This window comes from Camellia sinensis, chromosome 11, assembly GCF_055761805.1.
Source record: "Camellia sinensis isolate YWXY chromosome 11, ASM5576180v1, whole genome shotgun sequence".
Lineage (NCBI taxonomy): Eukaryota > Viridiplantae > Streptophyta > Magnoliopsida > Ericales > Theaceae > Camellia > Camellia sinensis.
In genome coordinates this window covers 138,836,019-138,858,844 of record NC_138971.1, presented here as the reverse complement: position 1 = coordinate 138,858,844, position 22,826 = coordinate 138,836,019, and the positions used below count along the sequence as shown (strand labels likewise).

Here is a 22,826-nt window from a genome sequence, read left to right as displayed (position 1 = left end):
CAAAAAATAATTCAATTTTAAAAAAAAAATTCAAAAATTTTTTTTTTTTGCACGGTTTTTTTTAATTTCAATTTCAAAATTGATATTTTAAAATTTTAAAAATCAAAATAAATGTCAAACTATCATATTTCTTTATAAATAATTATAAATGATGAACAATCATTGTTTGAAAAATAATTCCAACTATTAAAAATTTAATGGGACTTAAGATTCGAAAAATCGTAATTCAAACTTAATGAAGTATAAGTTCATAAATTAAAATTTATCTGTAAATGTCCCATTTTTTTAATAACGATTTTTTTTTTTTTTTTTTTTGTGACTATTTTAATGTATTATCAAAACAACCCTATGGTGTGCTGTGACACGAGCTGAACCGAGAGCAAGCCCAATTCCTCCATAACAACTACAATGGGCTTGGTCATGTCGCTCTTGCCTCAATCGAGTTTGAGCTTTCAAAACTTTGGCGGGCCTCAGAAACAAAATGACCACTCTACCCATTACAAGATAAATCTTGCAACAAAAATTAACCTGATATAAAAATATAACAATTTTAAAAACTTCTTGTTGTCCCTAATACATAATAGATAAGTATGAAACACAGGCATTCACTTTTTTAGATATTTAAAATCAGTAAACAAGTCTGTTCACTCTAGCCAAGCTCACAAGAGGAAATATTTCCACATTCGTTACCAAACATATGGACAAAAGGGTAAAATTGGGATTATATATTTTCACATTCATTACAAAACAAACATGAATAATAAGAAATTATTTATCCCACTATATCAATTAGATAATCAATCATATATACTAATTGCATGAATTATTCTCCCTAATAATTTTACTAACCAAACAAGGCCAAAGATCGCATACAAACCTAATCTTTAGAACATAATTAATTTTCAAAATATGAAGCGCTCGTCTCTATAATTTTAAAAAATAATATCTTGAAATGCTTGTTATATATGATTAGATATCTACATTTTCAATTGCTTCTGTTATTGTATTGATTTTTTCATTTCGAAACTAATAATTGATTTATAATAATTTGAGACTTCAAGTATAGGTACAAATTGGACAAGACTTAAAATCAATTTCCAAGTGCTTGTGTAAATAATAAAAAAAATGAAGATTTTGAATTTTTTTTTTTTTTTTTTTTTTTTTTTATGTTGCAGGGGAAAATTTTTTTTTAATTAAATGGGAAAAATGAGTAGTGAAAACAAGTCAAAGTGGGACAAAATGAAGGCACAATGGTCCAGCTGGGATTTAAGAAATATCAACAATGCTCCTATTGCTAACAATTTTACTAGTACTTTTACATAATGTGTTAGTAAAATTGTTAATTGTTGGTAAATCTTGATATCTTCCTATATATTGGTAGATCAAGATAGCTAAACATATAAAAACTATTCAATGTCCAGACATAACCCTTGATTTCTATGAAATAGTGACTCACAAATTTCAAGGGTCAAGTTTTATTTTTCCACATAAAATCAATTTTCAAAATGAGCAATGGTAGAGGGCCCAAATTCTGTAGCTCAAATGTGGTTCAAATGGCCAAAACGACGTCGTTTTGAGTACAAAACAACATCAAAATGGCCAAAACGACGTCGTTTTGGCCATTTGAGCCACATTTGAGCCACAGAATTAGGGCCCCCAAACATTTTTCTTTCAAAATACCCATCTCCCACAAAAATCAACGACCAAGATATGTTTGCGGCATTTTTACATCAGTATTACCAACGACATTGAATAACTAGTTATTAAACACACAAAATGAGAAGTAAAAACACTTAATAAAATTGCAACCCTAGCAAAGCAAAGCAAAGCAAAGCAAAGCAAAACAAAACAAAACAATGCAAATAAACAAGCCCGTGAGTGAGTACCACCTAGTGGTGGAGGGCTAGGGACATATGCCAAAACAGAGAAAATGACCCTGTAAAGCAAGTGGTTGTTGCCCTGTTGATGACTAAACCACAAAGCCCTACATGCATACCCTTATCATGCTTCTGTCTCCATGTGGCCTCTTCAACAACTAAGTGGCTGATTGTTGTTTTATTTATGATCATATACTATTTCCTTTTTTGTTTGGATTGGTAATAGTGTTTCCTTTTTTGTTTGGACTGGTAATAGTATATTTTCATATGCACTTAACTTGATTATGATTTGCATGGTGGCTTTCCACTTTTCATTGCTTTTTAGGGATTGCTCACAAGTGAATATCATTTACATATCACATGGTGTGTTCTTCCACTTCCTTTTTGGCTCCACTGGCATGTAGAGATGACAATTTGTCCCATTCCTACTCCGACCTCATATGCCAACCTCACATCCCTCTTATTCTATCGTGCACCTGATTAAAAAAACAAAAAACGACGATTTGCACAATGAAGTTACTTATGTACAAGGTTATTTTAGTTTTTTCGCTTAAGCCATTAACGTGTCTAACGATGCACTTTAGTTTACAAATAATAGGAAAATCATGTGCTTTATTTCTAAATGATGGGAGATTAAATTAAAATTTGCCGTATTTGGTTTATGATGGATGCTGACTATGAGTAATCATAATGGTTCATTGACACTGGAAGAGTTGCCAAAAACACTCAAAAAAATGGATGGCACTATCAGAAAAGTTTATAGTGATGAGATGGTGATATTATTGATCCTTGACAACCCAGACAGATGCTGAACCAAAGGCCCCTACTTGCTAGCAAACAGTAGAACAGTCATGGCTGAAATAGTGGAACAGCTGAATAGGCCCAACTCAAAATTCAATTCTAATTTTAAAAAATTACTTCATAATTATTAAATCCAATTTCAACAGAGTTAATAAGTAGAAATATACAATCCACAAGAACAAGTGCGCAAAAAATTAACATGAAACTCCTGAGAAAAACTTTTCACCCAACAAATCCATTATTGAATCAAGGAAGTTACGACCCCTACCTGGTTCACCTATATAATTTAGAAGTCTCCGCACTTGATTTTCACTCCACGTGGCTCTAAACCCAGTTGACATTTTTTGATCTAATAGCACACACTGGAAAATGTCTCAAAACAATAAAGGACGCCATGGCACGAATTCATATCAAACTCATGGGCTTGGGCACCCATCGAGTGTGGGTAAGGTGCATGGGGGGCTCGAGCACCTGTTCAAATTGCACGAACTCACCATTTTTTTTAAAAAAATGTATCATAAGGTCAATGTAAAAAAGATAAAAATTGATGCAGTTTCAAAACACAAGCGTCCTAAAAAAATATTTTACCTGAAATGTAAATATACATATAGAGGCAATGAAATGATATTTGCAATGGTTGATTTGATTTTCCTCATTACAACACATTCCCAAACCACTAGTTTTGTCATACGAAAATCGCAGCACTACCCATCCTATATCAAAGGGTTGTTGTGACAAAGAAGTTTTTGTTTGGTTCCTACTGATAACTCCACAAATTCAATCTATTTCGTTTCAGCTTTTCAAATAACCATCATCAAGCCACAGTGGGATTTCCACCATCATTGATTCATATTGCCACTCCACCAGCTCTAATTTGAATTTTTTTCAAGTCAAAAAATCAATAATGCATACTTTTGACCACTACAAGATGTAATGGGCATCTTTGAAAATCTTTTGAATTATCTTCATTCTTTCCTTAAATAGATAGCCAAAAGTACGAAAATGCCTTTTTTGATAAAGGGCTACAAAATTCCTCATATAATATCTCCAATGCAATGCTGACAACTAAACTAACACATCAAATGGTAAGAGAAAATCGTAGTAATAGATAGTCATTGTAGCATTACTCTTAAGCGTTTGCACTCAAGCCACTTCACTGCAGGGGTTAACCATGTATGATTGTATTGACGGATAACTAATCTCTCTCCCAGTGATGTTATGAAGCATCAAAAATTATTCAATAATCTCAAAACACCATCATAGCACGTGTATTTGGTGTTTATGACCAATGAGGCTGTGCAGAAAAGGATAAAAGAGGCGACCTTGGCGCCCACCCAACGTACTAAGGTGGTCCAAATTGGCTCCACTTATTATTATTATTATTATTATTATTCATAATTGGGTGTCTATGCCAGTTTACACGCACCTCGACTAATTTTCGAAGACCAATCTCATCGCCCATTTACGGGGGTCCTATTTAAAGTCAGAGCAAACGTTCTGTATGGACTGGCAACAAGGAGTTTATTGTAGCTAGTGAGTATCGAACTTAAAACCTAGAGGGAGCACACCCTTAGGTTCCACTTATCTCATCCCATAACTGGGAGCACCATGCCAACACTTTGAACTGCTCTAGGATTAGGAAAATTATTAAGTGGCTTCATAATACATGCAGCATTGCTTATGGTGGTGGCCTTGGCTCCCACCCAACCTACCAAAGTGGTATAGATCGGCTCCACTTATCTCATCTTGTAACCAAGAGCACCATGTCAACATGTTAAAACTGCTCCAGAACTAGGAAAATTATTAAGTACTTTTGGAATACCACATAGTATTGGTTATGTGGTGATCCCGACAAATAAGAAACCACAAAACACACTAGGTGGATTATCTCTTGTCTCTCAACAACCTAAAAAAGGTGGGTCGGTATTGTCCCACCAGTAAACTTTTCATCTAAGTCATTGGTTGAGAGCACATAGTACTCCGAGACTACTAAATAATTAACGTGGGACTTCTAGTAGAATATGTTGCGTGTTAGCAAGCCATGGAGAACCCCATCTAAGGAGCAGATTGGTCCATTCAAATGTTCAGTGAAGCCAAATGCAGTGCCATGGTCATAGTCATCATCGAGTGGGACATGTCCAAAACCACTACCATCACTAAATCAAACTTGTTATTGACATCATACCATTACACAAATTATTCAACAAAAAATACTTGAACTTGGTCCACAACTGATTCCATTATTTCAATAGCCACAATTTCTCTTACTCAACCATTTTACCATGGCTCAAATAATCTGGTAGTCATTGACATCAAAAGCTATTGTCTAGATGCATTACTCTTGAAAATTGCCTTTTATTAACGTGTACAATTATTTTGTTTTTGTCATTTTCTTTGGTTCATATGTTGATCCACTATGTAACACAAGTATGCTATATATATGCATAAAACTGAGCAAGAAATACATCATAAACTGCTACAAGGCAGTAGATTACCTGGCCATCATGATGGCAGTTGAGAGTGAAGTCCATGGCACCTATGAAGTTCACTTCACCAAGAAAACCATCGTAAAAGCTATCGGGCCTTTGCCGGAATCTCATGTTCTTACCCTCTCAAACCTTGACCTCCTTTCCGGCCGCTTTCCCGTAACATACTTCTATTTCTACCACAATCCCCTCGTTGCTAACTTCACATCAATCATTGAGGCCCTCAAATTCTCGCTTGCCAAAACTCTAAATCATTTCTACCCATTTTCTGGTCGAATCATTGAAAACCCAAGCACTAGTGAGCCTGAAATCATTTGCGACAATAGTGGTGCTCTTATTGTGGAAGCCTGTGCTAACATCGCTCTAAAAGAGCTAAACTTCTACAATCTCAACCAATCTCTCCAGGGAAAACTAGTCTCTATCAACCATGACATCCCATTGCAAATCCAAGTAACACGTTACACTTGTGGAGGCATAGCAATAACCTTCACATTTGACCATGCACTAGGTGATGCTAGTGCCTTCAGTAAGTTTCTCATTACATGGTCTGAAATAGCCAGGGACAAGAAAATTTCTTGCACACCTGATCATCGTAGGTCTCTTCGTGCCCGATTTCCTCCTACTTATGACCCATGGGTGGACCAAGCGTTCATCTCCTGCACCATGGAAGACATATTAAGTATACCAATGAAGAACATCTTGCTCAAGCGCCTTTATCATATAGACATATCAAGCATCAATCAGTTGCAGAGGATAGCATCTATTGACGGTAGCAAAAGAACCAAAATCGAGGCTTTCTCTGCTTATGTTTGGAAGGTCATGGTTCGTGCCGTTGATGAAAGTCACAAACACTGCAAGATGGGTTGGTTAGTTGATGGACGAACTAGAATGAGTAAAGATCAGAACTCCATGTCAAATTACATTGGAAATGTCTTGTCACTGGGCTTTGGAGAGGCAAGCATGGTTGAATTGAAGAATGGGTCCTTATCAGATGTTGCCAAGATTGTTCATGAGGCGATTTCCAAGGTAACTAATGAGACTCATTTCTTGGACTTGATTGATTGGATTGAGTGTCATAGGCCTGGATTGATGCTATCTAAGATCGTCTTAGGTCGTGCCGGTCCTGCTGTTGTTGTGTCATCGGGACGAAGGTTTCCAGTAGTTGAATTAGACTTTGGCTTTGGAAGTCCGGTGCTTGGGACCGTCTGTTCTACCATAGAAAGGATTGGAGTTGGTTATATGAACCAGAGGCCAAGTGCTAGAGGTGACGGTTCTTGGACTGTATCGGCAATCTTATGGCCGGAATTAGTTGCAGCCCTTGAGTCAGATTCTGAACATGTTTTTCAGCCCATGACTTCAAATCATCTTCAGCTGTAGTCCTGCTTCATACCTTAAGTATAATATGCAAGGAAGTGTGTATTAGTGTAAGAGTTTAGCCATTGTAAGGAAATGGTACTGAAGCAATATAGTGACAAGCACATGCTGTGTATCATTTCAAGTAGATACTTTTTTAGATACCTGTAACTAAGGGAAAGAACAAAAAGTATATATTGTTCTTCTGTTTTTTGTTGTGTGCATGTTAACATTAGAGTGTGCATATAACAAATGTCAAATGTGTAATATAAGATTGGAGTCCTTGTTTTTTAATGCGTTTAACGTATCTTCACTCTTACAAACATCAAATCACAATTTGAGATTGATGCATTTGATAAATAAAAAATGAAGTTTGTAAACAAGCAGAGATCTATTATGGTTTTGAAGCATGAAATCCATAGGCATGTGCAAAGGGATTTTTTAAGCTTTACATTGAACTTGCCGCGCATAGTGGAGTCTCATAGCTTGTGAGAATGAAAATGATGTGGCTTAGTCTTTTATTCTCTGGCATGTATTTAAGATGCATCGAAGGCAAATTGCTTTGTTATGCTAGCATAATATATTCTAGGAGATAGACTTGCTTTGATATTGTTTAGTTTTATTATTCCTTAAGTAGTGTTAGACAAACTAGAAAAATTGTGCAGAATTATCATAAAGAATGATGCGGCTTCTTGTAGTCATATCATTTGAAAACATAAGATCCATCAATATTGTTTAGAATTACCAGCATGCCACTGCCATTTCACTTTAGAAAACAATTCTGTAAAAAAATTATGGCTATTTATTATTTCACTATGTTAAAATCCACCTACTCTCCACCTACTTCACCCACTTAAACCTACTCCACTAAACCTAACCCACTACACCACTACCACCTCACCTACTCCACTAAACCTAACCCACTACACCACTACCACCTCCACTTCACCTACTCCTTACCTACTACACACTCACCCTCTTCTATATATAGGAATCATGAATCATTGTAATAGATATCAATTACAAATATCAATCAATAATACAATCATTTCTCTTTATACATTAAATTTCTACTTGGTATCAGAGCAAGTTTAAGACCTTGGTATTTCTCGCTTCACCGGCGGGCGGCAACCTCGCCTTGGCCGCCCGCCGGACCTCAACCTATTCCGCTTATTTTCTACACATACTTTGACTTCGTCAACATTCACCTTCTCATCTCTCCTTAGCATAAAGCACAGGCTCCAACATTTTCTTACACCCCTCCTCCGCTATGTCGGCGGCGGCACCCGCATCATCGTCTAGCCTCTATCGCCGTTCACCTCGCCTCTCATATATCCGTGGTTGTACTCTTACTCGTCGTCGTCGTTGGCGTTTCTGGCGCTGCTTTTCTGCTCGTCACTGCTGTTTTTTTCCCGATTTGCTCTCTCTCTCTTAGCCATGGATTTGGGTGTGGGGTGTAGAGCTGTGGCTCTGTTGTTGGTAGCCATGTTTGCTGGCTTGAAGGTTTCAATGGCAGCAGTGTACAAGGTTGGGGACTCCGCTGGTTGAACCATCATTGGGAATATTGATTACAAGGCCTGAGCTGCTTCCAAGACGTTTCATGTTGGAGATGTCATCATTTTCGAATACAATTTTTCAATGTCACGTGTTGCAAGTGCCCCACAAAGAATACCAAGCCTGCAGAAGTGTAAGACAGTAACATGCATCTTCACATACAGCTTGGGTAATGTGTAACTGTCAAAAGCACAAGCTTCTTGGACATCCCTCTCTCTCTCTCCATGGACCCAACATCATCATCATGCACCCACTCTATCTCCTTCTCTCTCATCTTTTCCCACTTTCAAACCCACTTTCATCATATCTCTCCTTTCTCTTAATTTATTCCATCAACGTTCTTTCACCCTTTTCTTTTATTTTAATATATATATATATATATATATTTTATTATAATATATTTTCCCTATCCCTTGTTAGTAAGCATCACCCGTTTTCCATTCTCTTATTATTATTTATTTTATATTCCACCAAAAAAAAAAATAAATAAATAAATAAAAAATAATCACACTGCTGTTTTTCTTATCACCCATCCACAAATATTTTTCTCTATTTTCTTTATCCATTATTTTCTTTTATTTTATTTTTCTTATTAAACAAAACAATACCACAAAATAACACCAACAACATTTCACAACCTTGTCATTTTATTCATATCAGGGGATCAACCCCGATCACACTTTTACATCCAAAAAAAAAAAAAAAACAACCCACACAAACAAAAACAAAAACAAAACTACCACACCCACAGTGGGATTTTTCTTCTCTACTCAGCCGCCGGTCTTTTCTTCTTGCCTCCGTCCTGGGCGGCCCTTGCCGGTGTTGCCTCCGTGTTTCCCACTCCACTGGGCACGATCACTCCACCCTGCTCCTCCACTACAGCATATGGTGGACCTCCAAATCGGAACATCACGGTGGCCTTCCGCTTCAGCTCCTTGTTTTCTGCCTTTAGCACACTTATCTCTGCTCGCGCATCCTTATACATGCGTTGGAGCAGAGCCAGTTGGGCGTTTAGCTGCTGCACCTCATTTGTTCTACTCTGCAGCCGGTTCGACAAATTTGTAACCGCAGTCATGGTTTCCACACATGACTTCAATGTATACTGATTGGCCTCCACATCCGACTGCACTGCCATTCTTTGCTCCACAGCCCGCATAGGAAAGTTCAACAGAGCAAACTCCGGGGCGCTTGGTTGAGGTTCCAGTGCCACCGCACCAGTTATCTCTCTTGTTGACTCGTTGAGGTCGGGAAAAAGAGTGAGCAGACCACGGGACGAAGAGGCCATATTCTGGGTAGCTGAACGGGAAGACGAGGCCATGTTATGGGTTGCTGAGTGTTTCAGAGAAAGGTTGGTTACAGAATGGCAACAGAGTGTTCCAGAATCTCTTTCTCAGAAACGGAAGAGTTTTTTCAAAGGATTTCGGCGGTTTCAGACTGGTTTGCACAGCCTCCGCCTCAACCTTGGTTAAATAGCCGAGGCCGACACGCCACTCTATCGCTCACGTGCCTCGCCGCGTCTCCGGCTCACCTTTTGATGGCTCGACGCTTTCTGTCAGGCCCGCCTTTTGATGAAGTGGGCGCGCCTTTTGAGGGCGCGACTTTTGAGGGCTCACTATATATATCCATATATCTATATATTTGGGCAGCCTATATACACCATCATACAGTGTATTTTTTATGGGTCCGACAAGACTCTGTAAACTGTCCCGACATTGATTCCGGTTAGCTCCTTCATGGGTCCGACAAGACTCTGTAAACTGTCCCGACATTGATTCCGGTTAGTTTCTACAAGGGTCCGACAAGACTCTGTAAACTGTCCCGACATTGATTCCGGTTAGCTCCTTCATGGGTCTGACAAGACTCTGTAAACTGTCCCGACATTGATTCCGGTTAGTTTCTACAAGGGTCCAGCAAGACTCCGTAAACTGTCACAACATTGTCTGCTACAACGGTCCGACATGACCCCATAAACTGTCTTCTACAACGGTCCGACATGACCCCATAAACTGTCTTCTACACCGTTATGACACCACCATACAGTGTCCTCTACAACGTTATGACACCCCCATACAGTGTCCTCTACAACGTTATGACACCACCATCCAGTGTCTTCACCAATGGTCTGACACGACCATACAGTGTCTCCTATCCTCTTTTATTTTTATGTATTTTCTTGTTTTGTTACTCTCTCCAAACTCAAGTTGGTTAGTTCCTATCCCCCTTGAGTTTGCGGGGGGCTGTTAAAATCCACCTACTCTCCACCTACTTCACCCACTTAAACCTACTCCACTAAACCTAACCCACTACACCACTACCACCTCACCTACTCCACTAAACCTAACCCACTACACCACTACCACCTCCACTTCACCTACTCCTTACCTACTACACACTCACCCTCTTCTATATATAGGAATCATGAATCATTGTAATAGATATCAATTACAAATATCAATCAATAATACAATCATTTCTCTTTATACATTAAATTTCTACTCACTATTCCCTATTAATGTGATTAGATATTATTTTTTTGATAAATCCTGTTAATGTATTAGATATAAACTCATATGAGGCTTAAATGGTGAACTAGGGTGATGAATAGAGGCTAAACTTGTAGAGATGAGGTGCCTTAACACTTTCAGATCTTGTGCCATAACTCCTAAGGTTGGGATTAGTCATTTCAAGGAAATCATTTTGCATGAGGCAGTTTCTACTAAACCGTCTAACAACTAGGAAATTTAATGGGTTCATGCTCACATAGCCATCATGGCATTCAGATAGTTATTCTTTGACTAACGGGCTTATACATCAAAGCCATATGATTGTGGGTTAAATGGCCACGTGGGATAAAACGTAGGATAAAAAGGCTCAAACAGTGAATAAGTTGCTAGCCTCCCAAGAGCCACTTCCATCCAGAATAAGATTGAATGTCCCTCCAATATCAACGCATTTAAACATTCACTAAAAATTATTACAAATTAATTAACTAGAATCAACCAAAACCAATAAGGTTAGTAGCATACACTTTTCTTGAATGCTACTATTGTAAGTAACAAGCTAAATTAAACTTTACTAAAAACAATTATTTTTAGTAAACGACAATTCTAAATGTTCGAGTTGTATAATTTATTAGTTATTTTTTCATTTTCAATGATATGTTTTCAGAGGGTTCCAAAACTTGCAAATAGTTTTCAAGAACTTCCCAAGTGCCTCATTGAGATTTCTCAAATCATTCTACTAGGACATTTTATGCATTTATATAAGGTATTTTTTTAATTTTTGTTAGAAATTTCTCAAAACGAATCCATAAAAGTTTCAATAACTTTCCAAGTAGTTTCCACAAAATGTTTCTCCAAAATTGTCAAAAAAAGTATTTGTAAGCACGCTTCTACGGACATCATGTGTTGCAAGCGCATTCTTTTGATTGTCCCTTAGAATAACTATCCTGAAGGTCCAGTCCTCAATTATCCCAGTGCTGGATAAATGAATCTTCTAAGAGATCATGTATAACACAAAGGTTGACCATATTGCCAATAAATAAAAAATAAAAATAAAAAAAGTTGTACTGTACATTGGACACAGACAAAATTGCTCCAAAAAAAGGATCAACCATAATACATATTAAACTACAAGTTGAAAATTAGTAATGGGTCAACCCTCTATCTCTCCCACATACATGTATACAATGAAATGAACATATAGCAATTGGCTGCAAGGTCACCACCTTTTTTTTTTTTTTTTTGTTCTCATTTGTTTCTGCACTATTGTTAAGCAACCAATAAATTCAAATTGTTTTTTCTCCAACAAGAACATAAGTTCAAAAAAAATATATATTTAAAAGTGTCTACCATCCCAAAACCAGGGTGTGACATTCCATGCTATTCTTTAACTAATACACAAATATTGCATCTGCTAAGGTTCATTAGAGCTTCTATTTCGACACAAAATAAAGTCAAATATATATCCAGTTATATATTACAACAATACTGAAAAAGATTGGGCATAATGATGATTTGCTTCTTTAGTTAACATATCTTATGATTTGATAACTAAACAAAGAAATAGTTGGTCCTAAATTACTTTCTCCTTCTCCTTCTAACTATGCTTCTATATGGCAAAAAGAAAAGAAAAATAAAAATCAGTAAAACACTAAATATTATACCTCAGCATCTTTGATCGAACATGAGTAAATAAAGATATACGTAAGTCATTGCCTTTTTGACAAGAAAGCTCTTAAGTTCAACAAGGTGGAATCCCCCTGCAAATATAACGTTTCTTTCCTTTCATTAACTGGTGAGCATAGAAATATTTAAGTTAAAAAAGCTATAGCAAGCCGAGAGACTCACACTATTTATGAAGACAATGTTCTTTCCCTGACAAACAAGCATATGGAACTCACAACGTATGGACAGACCAAATAGGATAGTGCGTCTAAAGCTAATCTGTAAAATTCATGGCAAGGAAGTCATTAGACATCCATAAGAATGTCAGTTTATAGCAAGCATTATATCTTTTGGCAGAACCATCAATGAAGAACTTCATTCAATTAAAATTGTCCGTGCCAGAACAGATATGGGTATTGTTCTCTCTTTTTGAATTCCATGGTGTAGATAATACTCAAGTTGAACGATATTTTCTGTTTGTAAGCACTATACCTCACAAGAATTATTATATCAATTTTTTTGCTAGAATTGTAGTAGTCCAGGCAACAGAAACTGTCCTATTCATCTTCAAGTATTCTTTTCTTTTGTTATAATAATTTTGATATGTAAACAGAAAGAAAATGTTCGTACTAAAATTGAATCTCCATTGTAATTTCATATTGGTATGACAAAAGTGCAATGAAAAATGAAGAAATTTAGATTTTATTATTATTATTATTATTATTTTGGTGGTGTGAGTGTTAAGAACATTATTTTAGGACTTATGACTCAAGTCAATAATTAGGAAGTGTGGTATACAGAAGCCTACCACAGGTTTAACATAAAAGAAATGGAAACGAAAGAAATTCCAAAAATTGGTAGTGCATCTATTTGTTGATCTGAACTTTTTTCAACTCCCGATAAAGGACAAAGAATTTATAACGGAGAAATACAAAAAGATCAAAATTTCAAGAGAGACACAAAGAAGGTAAATGAAGCAATGGCAAAAAACTGTACTGACAAGCAAGCACCTTAAAACTAGTTATCTCTGAATGTTGACCAGTACCTGCATCCATGAATGGGAAGTGATTCTCTTTGATCCAGAAGTCATTTCACTGGCCTTCTTCCTTTCATCCACTTAAAAAATATGATTCTGTGCTCTCACTAAAATGCTGTATGCAATCTGTTATCTTCAAGTCCTTGTTGCAGACGTGAAAGTTAAAGAAGTAGATTCTGTATATTTTTAAAAAGAAGCCAAATGAGGAATGATAAAGTGCTTAATGATATTTTATGAGAAGGGTCTTGAAGCATTTGATGTATCCCTGCAAATAGAATTTGATTGGTAAACAAAACCACTCTGTGAATAATGGATATTCACCTATTAAACAGCAGATATCCATTAAAGCCACGAGAAGGTAACCCTACAGCCTTTTGCAGCAAACAAATAATCTAATAATGTGCCAGCACACCTAATCAAGCTAGAAGCGTCAGGATGTAGGACCATGATGCTTGATTGGTTCTTGCATCTCACTGTTAGAGTACCCACCTGCAGGCTCCAAATCCAATCCCAGATTGAGTTAAAACTCTAAATTAAATATAGTATAATACCTCAAGTGAAAGAAGAAAAAAAGAAAAAGAAAATACCATTTATTTTCTTGGGTAATTTCAGTTTTAACCCCTATAGTTTGACCCAAATTTGACTTTGATCCCCAGTGTTTCAAATTGAACAATTTGTTTCCTACACTAGTTTCAATTTGGTCATATATATAGATTTCCATTGACATTATTTAATCAACAAAACTGAAATCAAAAGGAAATGAAAACGAAGTTGGAAAAAAAAAAATGCCCATAGATATAGCAAGAGGCGGGAGACATATCAACACTTGTGACATAGCTCACCAAGAGCTCCAAGGGTGTCTCTATACCAAAATGTAGGTGTGTAATGGCAATAGTGTATACATTAAGTATGTATTAAACAAGGATGATAAATTATACCCGCCACAATGAGAACTCCAGGAGGATTAAGCTTTCGCCTCAAGGTGCAATAATGATTTCTCAAGCTCAATCTCACTCACACAAGGTGAGTTACTCCTTAGAGAAGTGATTTAGAGTGTATAGGAAATTTAATTATGGGGTATTTGGTATATATAGTCTAGCCCTTGAGGAGCTAGTTAACAAGTTCTTTTTTCTTTGAAGTACCAAGTGCGATCAACCAAGTTATGTTATGGTTGACCACTAGCGAACATGGCTGACCGCATTGTGGTCTGGCTTTCTAGGCTTTTGGGAGTTCCACTGTAGTCGACCACCACATCCATCAAAATGATCAACTATGCTGTTAGACTCACTGAACCTCCTCTCAAGACCTACCAAATCTTAAGTCAGAAGTTAGAACACAAAAATCTGAAGTCCATTGATTCTAGAATGTATACCAGAAACAAAACACTTCTCTAAACTGTTGATTTTACATAAATAGGGGTACAACGAAAATTAAGAAGAAAACATTTGAGTATGTGTTTCATGTACCTGATATGTATACAGAAGTACCATGCAAAATACCAATACCCAATAAGTACCCGGTACCTGTACGACATGTTTGTTGAAGTACCTATGCTTCATAGAATATGATTCATAAGATTGGCTGGAAGAAATAACAAAAGAAAATCTTAAAAATGTGAGTTATAATAAAAGAGGTGTGCACACACCCATACCCACCCGCCCACGTATACAAAATTACATACATATTGCTCACCCATCATAATAATGGATTATATAGAGTGCAATTACTTACTAATCCAAAAAAGCTATTTGTCATGTTGCAATCTTATGATTGGCAAACATGTCACCTCCTGTGAACATGCAGAATTTGTAAACCAACTCGTCCCAACAAGGCACCAATAACCAAACAAACAAGATGAATCCAAAACCTGATAGAGGCACCAATAAAATACCTTATATAAGCACAGGGTGGTTCTTAAAGATAAGGTGTCTCAAATCGTGTCCAACATTAACAATCAGCTTGCCTAAAAAGAGTAAAGCAACAAGCATGTAATTTATCATACAAAACCAACAACTCGGCAAATGAAAAATAAACAATTAATTTATTAAAATAAGTGGAGTACATACTACATATCTGATTCAATGTTAAGTAAAAGAATGGTTAATGCACATAATTAAAAGCTGACCTTTACAAGTTCCCTGATCATTCTTGATTTGTAACAGTTGAGGGCTGCTGCCACCCATGAATTAATGTGGTGTATGTAATTTCATCTAAAGCTGCTCCTCTCTGAGGCATTTGATTGCATATTTTAAAGCCTTCTTCTACCTTACCTTCCTTGCAAAACCCATTGGTCAATGCATTATACGTAACAGTATCTGGAACAATGCCCTTTTCAACCATCTCAGCAAGAAGCCTTGCAGCTTCTTTCACATCGCCAGATTTACAATGCCCATCAATCATGACAGTGTACGTAAATTTATTAGGTTTTATGTCATACGATGACATCTCCTTCAAAACATTTTCCACTTTATCCAATTGATGTAGCTTACAGTAACCACCAATAAGAGCAGTATAACAAACAACACAAGGCACCAATCCCTCCTTTCTCATTTCCTGGATAAGGAGTCTTGCCTCCTCAACATGGCCAATTTTGCAAAATCCATGAATCAAAGAAGAATAAGTGGCAGAAGTTGGTGGAATTGCCCTGCTTCTCATGTCATCACGAAGCCTAAAGGCTTCCACCATATTACCATTTTTACAGTAGGCTCTAATAAGTGTATTATAAACTACAAAATTTAGTTCCATATTCTGCTTGACCAACTCATCAAAGAGATTTTTCCCCTCTTCAACTTTCTCAGCCTTACAATATCCATCTATCATGGCCCCATATGTATAAATATTCGGACCCAGATGATTCCTTTTGCACTCATCCCAAAGGACCACAGCTTCATCCATCTTACCCACATTACATAGCCCATGTATCAACAAATTGTAGGTGAAAATGTCTGGCTGAATTCCTTGCTTTTCCATCTCTTCCCTTAGCTTAAAACCTTCTTCAACTTTCCTGTCTTTGCAACACCGTGAGATAAGTGTGTTGTATGTAATCCTATCCAATTGCAAACCTCGCCCTAGCATCTCTTTGAGAAGCCTCACAGCCTCAGCCATGTTGCCAGATTCACAAAGACCATGAATAAGAACATTTGAGGTCGCCATATTAGGAGCAAACCCTTTCTCCAATAACCTATACCAGATGTCAACAGCCTCTGAATGCTTACCCTCCTTACAAAGCCCACCAAATAATGATACCAACAACCCATTATTTGGCATCAAGTTTCTCAATAGCATTTCCCTAATGAATCTTAATGCAGATTCAAACCTAGAATTTGTACAAAGCCGGTGAATAACTGAAGTAAAAGCACCAGGATTTATAGACAAACCCTGTGATAGCATCTCCTCCAAAAGCTGCTGGGCTACCTCCATCTGATTAATCTTGCAGAAACCCAGGATAAGCGAGTTGAAAGTAACTGAATTGGGATTAAACCCCTTGGACACCATATCAACCCTCAACTTCAATGCATTCTTGACATTTCCCATTTTACAATACCCATCAATCAGCGTGTTATACACAACCTCGTTTGGGACAAAACCCTCTCCCAACATTTCATTCAAAACACAATTGGCTTTGTCATATTTTTTCAATTTCATGAACCCATTAATAAGGACACTGTACGTGATCAGACTCGGCTTCACTCCTTTCTTTGTCATTTGATCTTTTAACTTCAAAGCCTCGTCTAAATCCCCATTCTTACAAAGCCCATGTATAATATTATTGTAGGTAACAACATTCGGAGAAATACCCATCTTCTCCATTTTGAGAAACAACCCCATTGCATCTTTAACTTTTCCTCCCTTACAAAATGCATTAATTGCAATACTAAACAGGTAAACATCCGGTACAACACCTCGGCAAATAATGTCAAACACCTCATAACTCTTCTGAAGCTCATTATCCTTAACAAGCGAACTCAATAGAAAACTACAAGTCTTCAAAGACGGATACACACCCTTGCTCGCCAACAACCGAAACACATCCAATGCAATATGAAAACCCACATTCTTGAATTGGGTACAGTAAACATGAATCAACAAATCAAAAGTCCGAACACTAAGAGCCCGCTCGGACACCGAATTCAAATCAGACAACACATTGGCTATCTCAAGATGCCTATTCTTGGGATTGTTAAACGAAATAGGTAGCTTAAAATCAATTAATTTAATCAAAAGCAATCGAGCTGGGTCACCAAAATTGGAAAAAACCAGCAAACGAATCAAAAGACAATAAGATCTCAAAGTGAACCTAAACCCATGAGAATCAGATGCAAAATGAAAGAAATGCAAGACAGTTTTGGGGTTCACAGAGAACCTAATGTCGAAGAAAAGGGTATCGAATTGGTGAGGAGACAAATGGGTTAGAATGTCTTTACATTTAGATGAATCTAGAGATGGGTTTGAGAGGATTGAAGTTACCCAAGTGAGAAAACTCTGATCAAACAATTTGGGTTGATTTTGATGCTGCAAAATCGGCTGTGATTGTTGTTGGTCTTGGTCTTGGGAGGCCAAAGTGGAAGTCACGGAGGTTATAGGACGAGTGATGATGAGTGAGAAGATTGGGGAGGGATTGGTGATTGACAGCTTTCTCAAATTCATTTGAGAGTACATACATAGATAGATAGAGAGAGAGAGATAGAATAGTTTAGAGTGAGGGAGGCTTTGATGGTGATGAAGAAGCCATGAGTTTCGTGACCTGTTGAGAGGAAGAGAATGATCCACGAAGAGAGAGAGAGGAGGGTTTTGTGTGGTTTTGGGTATAAAGCTTCTTCTAAACCCTGAAACTGAAATCAGGGCTAGGGGTTAGAGAGAGAGAGAGAGAGAGAGAGAGAGAGATGGGGAAACAATATTTGGGCTGTGGGCTAAACTTGGGCCCTAACCATATAAACTTTGTACAAAACATATTAACAAATTTTTGACAAAAAATAATAAGAATAATAATACGAAAAAGGGAAAATTACCAACAAAAAAAACACAAGATTTTAGCTTCATCATATTGGGTTCATTTGAGCTTCATTTACCCCAAAAAAAACAAATTTTAAATGTTGAACCCAATATTTAGCCACCATGGACTAGAAGATTATCAACAGGAAAGGAAAAAAAAATAAAGAAAAAGTTTTTTCTTTTTAGAATTTGAGAGCTTCTCTCTCTGCTCCTTTTTCTTCTAAGATTTCTTCCCTTGGTGCTACTTAGGGTGGAGAAGAGAGGCTTTGGCCTCCGACCTCCTCCTACTTCCTTTCTTCCTTTCATTTTCTCTATTGGTTTTAGGTAAATAAACTTTGGAAGCTTTGTCTTTCCATCTTTTCCAATAGAAAACAAGGGAATTCAGAGGTTTTCAAGATGAACTATTTATTTAGTTACTTTTTTCTCCAATGTAAAGGGATATATATATATATAGCCATACACAACAATACAAGAAAGGAATGATTTACAATAAAAATGAATGATTTACAATAATTAGGTAATTGATACAGCTAGTGTAATCGATATAAATACCACAATTAACACCTATTCACACTTCAATCATACCAAACAATCTTCAATCAATCATGCCAATCAATCTTCAACACTTCCCCTTAAGTTGGTGCATAGATGTCACTCATGCCTAAGGCTGTACAACAGATTGCCCGACTTGCCAAACCCGTCTGGCCCCATCCGGCCCAACCTGACTCGCCCTCATTCTGGTGGATGAGTCACACATAGCAGGCGGATGTAGGCCCAGATTCTAGGTTTTCGCAGGTTCAAGTCGAGTGGTAGTTGATCCACCATTACACCTATTAAACCTGACCCGCCCATTTTGTCTCCAATTTTTTTTATTATATATCTATATAATAAGTCACAAAGGTTTTTGAATTTATGTCAAAAATGTATGTGAGATACATTTTGATCCAATGGCTGAGATTTACTCCCAAGTTTATATCAATGGTTGAGATTTGCTCCCAAGTTTATATCAATGGCTCACAGTTCCTGCCCAACACATTTCTGTGTCTCCCCCATACCCCCTGTCTTCCCCATACCCTCTGTCTACCATCTGTCTTCTCATACACTCTATCTACCTTCCTATTCCTACTCTCTGATGAGATGTGAAGCTTGGCAAATATTGCTGCAGAGTAATGGTTTAGGAAAGAGCTTCCCATTCCCATTCAAAAACCTTCCCATTTAGAAAAGAGCTTGGCAAATACTGCTGCAGAGTAAGCTTGGCAAATACTGCTGCTGCAAATAAGCTTCCCATTCCCTTTGTGAAAATATACTGCTGCAGAGTTGAGAGAAGCAGATAGTGAGGTGTGTATTATATATATTGTTATAGCATTTGATGATAACATGCGAAATTGATTTGAGAAGGTTGGAAAAGAATATGCAACTTCCTGTTGCTACTTGGATTATATGTCGATGTCATATATCCGATTCATAATTTGATTTCATTTGCCTTATGGGGAAAAAAAATGAAAATAATAGAAGTTTTGACAACCCAGTCTGTGAGCTAAAATGTTCTTTTAATTGCATTTGTTTTTTTAAGTGGTTCTATTTCCTTGCTCTGTTTTTCTGTTTTTGGGTTTGGATTTTGAGTTATTTGAATGATATATATATTGGGTTCAAAAGAAATTCTGGGTTCAAAAGAAATTCTGGATGATATTATAACTATAGTTGTGCAGATTTGTGGATGATATTATGGAAACTATAGTTAAAATATAGTTTATGCAGATTTGCAGATTTGTGCAGATTTGCAGATTTGTGGATGATAACTATAGTTAAAATATTATAACTATATTATGGAAAAGAAATTCTGTGTGCTGATTTGAATGATAACTATGGTTGTATGGAAAAGAAATTATGGGTTCAAAAGAAATTCTGCTGGGTTCTTAACTATAGTTTTGAAAACATGATATTTGAAAACATGACTTTAATAGAGTTGAAAACATAACTGTAAGATAATTTTAAAACATGATATTGAACCCAGCAATATCGAGTGGTATTACATGAACCTCTGTATGATATATGATATATGATATATGTTGTACCTCTCTAAATTAAAGTATGATATATGCTGTATGATCTGCTGGGTTCTTAACTGCTGGGTTCAAAAGTTATTGAATTCAAATTCTGCACTCTTAACTGCTGGGTTGAATTCAAATTCTGCACAGTCAAATTTTTATATAACATACACTTAGTTCTCATATATCCCCTTGCACTTAGCTTCTTCCCTTATTATATAGATATTTCTTCCCTTATTATATGAACCACATATTTAGTTCAAATATATTTTTTCAAATTATAATTTGGTTCATATAATTTAGTTCAAACTGATATTTCAAATTTAGTTCAAATTGATATTTGGTTCATATAATTAGTTGTCTGCATCATTTTTCTTATTATTATTATTGTTATTTTACATGAAAAGGAAGTGACAACAGATAATAAATAACAGATAACAGGTAACAGCTAACAGGCAACATGGCAATCACATTTTTTTATTGCTATATATGCAGATGTTATAAAATAATGTTACAAGTTTGTTAAATTATTTTTTTTTCAAAAAACAGAAAAGAAAAGTGTTCACACACCCCCATGGTTGCAGGATACCCATATGGTTACAATGATCTAAGAAAAATCAATGGATCAAAGCTGATCATTTAACTGACTAAAATTTCAGTTTTCAATTTATTTTTTTTATAAGACAATCTGAATGGTCTTGATTTGTTATGTTCACTAATATTTTTCTCTCTCTTTTTCTGAAAAGCTAATTTTGTTTTTGGCAATAAAAGAAATTGAACCCTTTAATATTTAGGTTGAAGACCAAGTGAGGACACAGTTTTGCTATATGAACCAAATATCAGTTTGAACATATGCTGGGTTGAATTCAAATTCTGCACAGTTATTGAATTCAAATTCAAAAGTTATTGAATTCATATATTCTTATTATTTATTATTTAGCATTCTCGCATTTTTATTCTTTCATTTTTATTCTCTCATTTTGTTCTTCCTCTCTCAGCTTTTGCCTTCATCAAAGCTTCTGTGGATCACTCTGACCACTCTCACCGTTGTTCACTCTGGCTCCATGTGAAACAGGAACTTGAAATAGAGGTGGAAATGATTAACTCGGCTGCTCGATAACGTGAAACAGGAACTTTGCTCGGTAATGTGAAACAAAATGACTACTCCAAATTTTTATATAACATACACTTAGTTTTCATATATCCCCTTGCACTTAGTTTCTTCCCTTATTATGTAGATATTTCTTCCCTTATTATATGAACCACATATTTAGTTCAAATATATTTTTTCAAATTATAATTTGGTTCATATAATTTAGTTCAAACTGATATTTCAAATTTAGTTCAAACTAAAATATAATTTGGTTCATATAATTTAGCTCAAACTAAATTATAATTTAGCTCATATAATTTGGTTCATATAATTTGGTTCATATAAATTATAATTTAGCTCATATAATTATAATTTGGTTCATATAATTTGGTTCAAATTATAATTTGGTTCATATAATTTAGCTCACACTAAAATATACATAAACCAATAACTGATATTTCAAATTTAACTTAACCCAATAACTGATATACATGAACCAATATACATGAATCAATATATTTATATATTTATTTCATGAACCAATATACATGAACCAATAACTGATATATCATATAAATTTAACTTAACCCACATGAACCAATAACTGATATTTATATGAACCACATACTCAGTATATTTTAGTTCAAATTTAGTTCAATAAGGGATGAAATTCTTTGATGAAATTTTTATATAACATACACCTAGTTTTCATATATCCTCAGTAAAGTATATTTATGGTAGAAATATATTAAATTCTTAGTTGGTTCAGTTTTAATTTTGATTTTGAAATGGGTTTGAATGATTTCGGTTTTGATTTTGAAATGGGTTTGTATGATTTCGGTTTTGATTTTGATATATCACTTATTTTTTAATTGAAATCAGGAACTTGAACTTGAAAAAGGGAACTTTGTTCTGCTGCTCGGTTGCCCAGTTAGTTAATCAGGAACTTGGAGCCATAAAAAATAAAAAGCTCGGCTGCTCGGTTAGTTTATTGCTTTGGTAACGTTTGGCTGCAGCTTCTGTTATTGCTTTACTTTGATAGTTTAATCAGAAGAATTCTGCTCAATGTGTTTTCAAAGCAGAATTTCTTATCACCAAAGAGTAGTTGCAAATGCTATGTTTTTTATCACCAAAATCACCAAATTCTGCTCAATATGTTTACTGTCAACTGTTTATCACCAAAATCATAAATTTTGGTGAAGCCAAAAATTCTGCTCAATGGATTTTTTAAATTAGTTTGGTGTTATACACTAGAAAATTGGTTTCAAAAAAAGTTTTTACAGATGTGCTTTGATTTTTCTATGTTTGTTATTTAAAATGAAATTCAGTGCTCTTAAAAAAATAGATGATGTTGACAAATCATGTGAATCTGTGTGTTTCCAAATTTTGATTCACATGAGTGCCTTGGATTTTTTAATAT

General features: G+C 35.8%; 2 protein-coding genes and 1 long non-coding RNA gene across 30 annotated transcripts; 2 read left to right on the top strand and 1 right to left on the bottom strand.

The window, feature by feature from the left end:
- Positions 1-1,692: 1,692 nt before the first annotated feature.
- Positions 1,693-18,180, bottom strand: LOC114303890 (uncharacterized). 28 transcript variants are annotated; one of them, XM_082895735.1, is made up of 10 exons: positions 15,399-18,080; positions 15,165-15,236; positions 15,005-15,062; positions 14,740-14,854; positions 13,686-13,762; positions 13,283-13,449; positions 12,421-12,516; positions 12,237-12,332; positions 5,174-6,554; positions 1,693-2,353 (listed from the first exon to the last, which is right to left on the bottom strand). In XM_082895735.1, the coding sequence occupies exon 1, from the start codon at positions 17,930-17,932 to the stop codon at positions 15,416-15,418; it is 2,517 nt and encodes an 838-aa protein (XP_082751861.1). In that variant the 5' UTR covers positions 17,933-18,080; the 3' UTR covers positions 1,693-2,353; positions 5,174-6,554; positions 12,237-12,332; positions 12,421-12,516; positions 13,283-13,449; positions 13,686-13,762; positions 14,740-14,854; positions 15,005-15,062; positions 15,165-15,236; positions 15,399-15,415. The 28 variants fall into 28 exon arrangements, with proteins under 28 accessions (XP_082751861.1, XP_082751850.1, XP_082751849.1 ...); XM_082895728.1 differs by lacking the exon at positions 1,693-2,353 and adding an exon at positions 2,782-3,149 and having other exon boundaries at positions 13,595-13,762; positions 15,399-18,088; XM_082895730.1 differs by lacking the exon at positions 1,693-2,353 and adding an exon at positions 13,861-13,954 and having other exon boundaries at positions 4,878-6,554.
- Positions 5,108-6,811, top strand: LOC114303893 (HXXXD-type acyl-transferase family protein). The gene has a single exon (XM_028249070.2). The coding sequence runs from the start codon at positions 5,108-5,110 to the stop codon at positions 6,539-6,541; it is 1,434 nt and encodes a 477-aa protein (XP_028104871.2). The 3' UTR covers positions 6,542-6,811.
- Positions 18,181-19,320: 1,140 nt separating the features above from the next.
- On the top strand, positions 19,321-22,652 carry LOC145802902 (uncharacterized). Its single transcript, XR_014344661.1, has 3 exons — positions 19,321-19,603; positions 21,312-21,455; positions 22,289-22,652. It is a non-coding gene; the product is annotated as an uncharacterized LOC145802902 (long non-coding RNA).
- Positions 22,653-22,826: the final 174 nt, after the last annotated feature.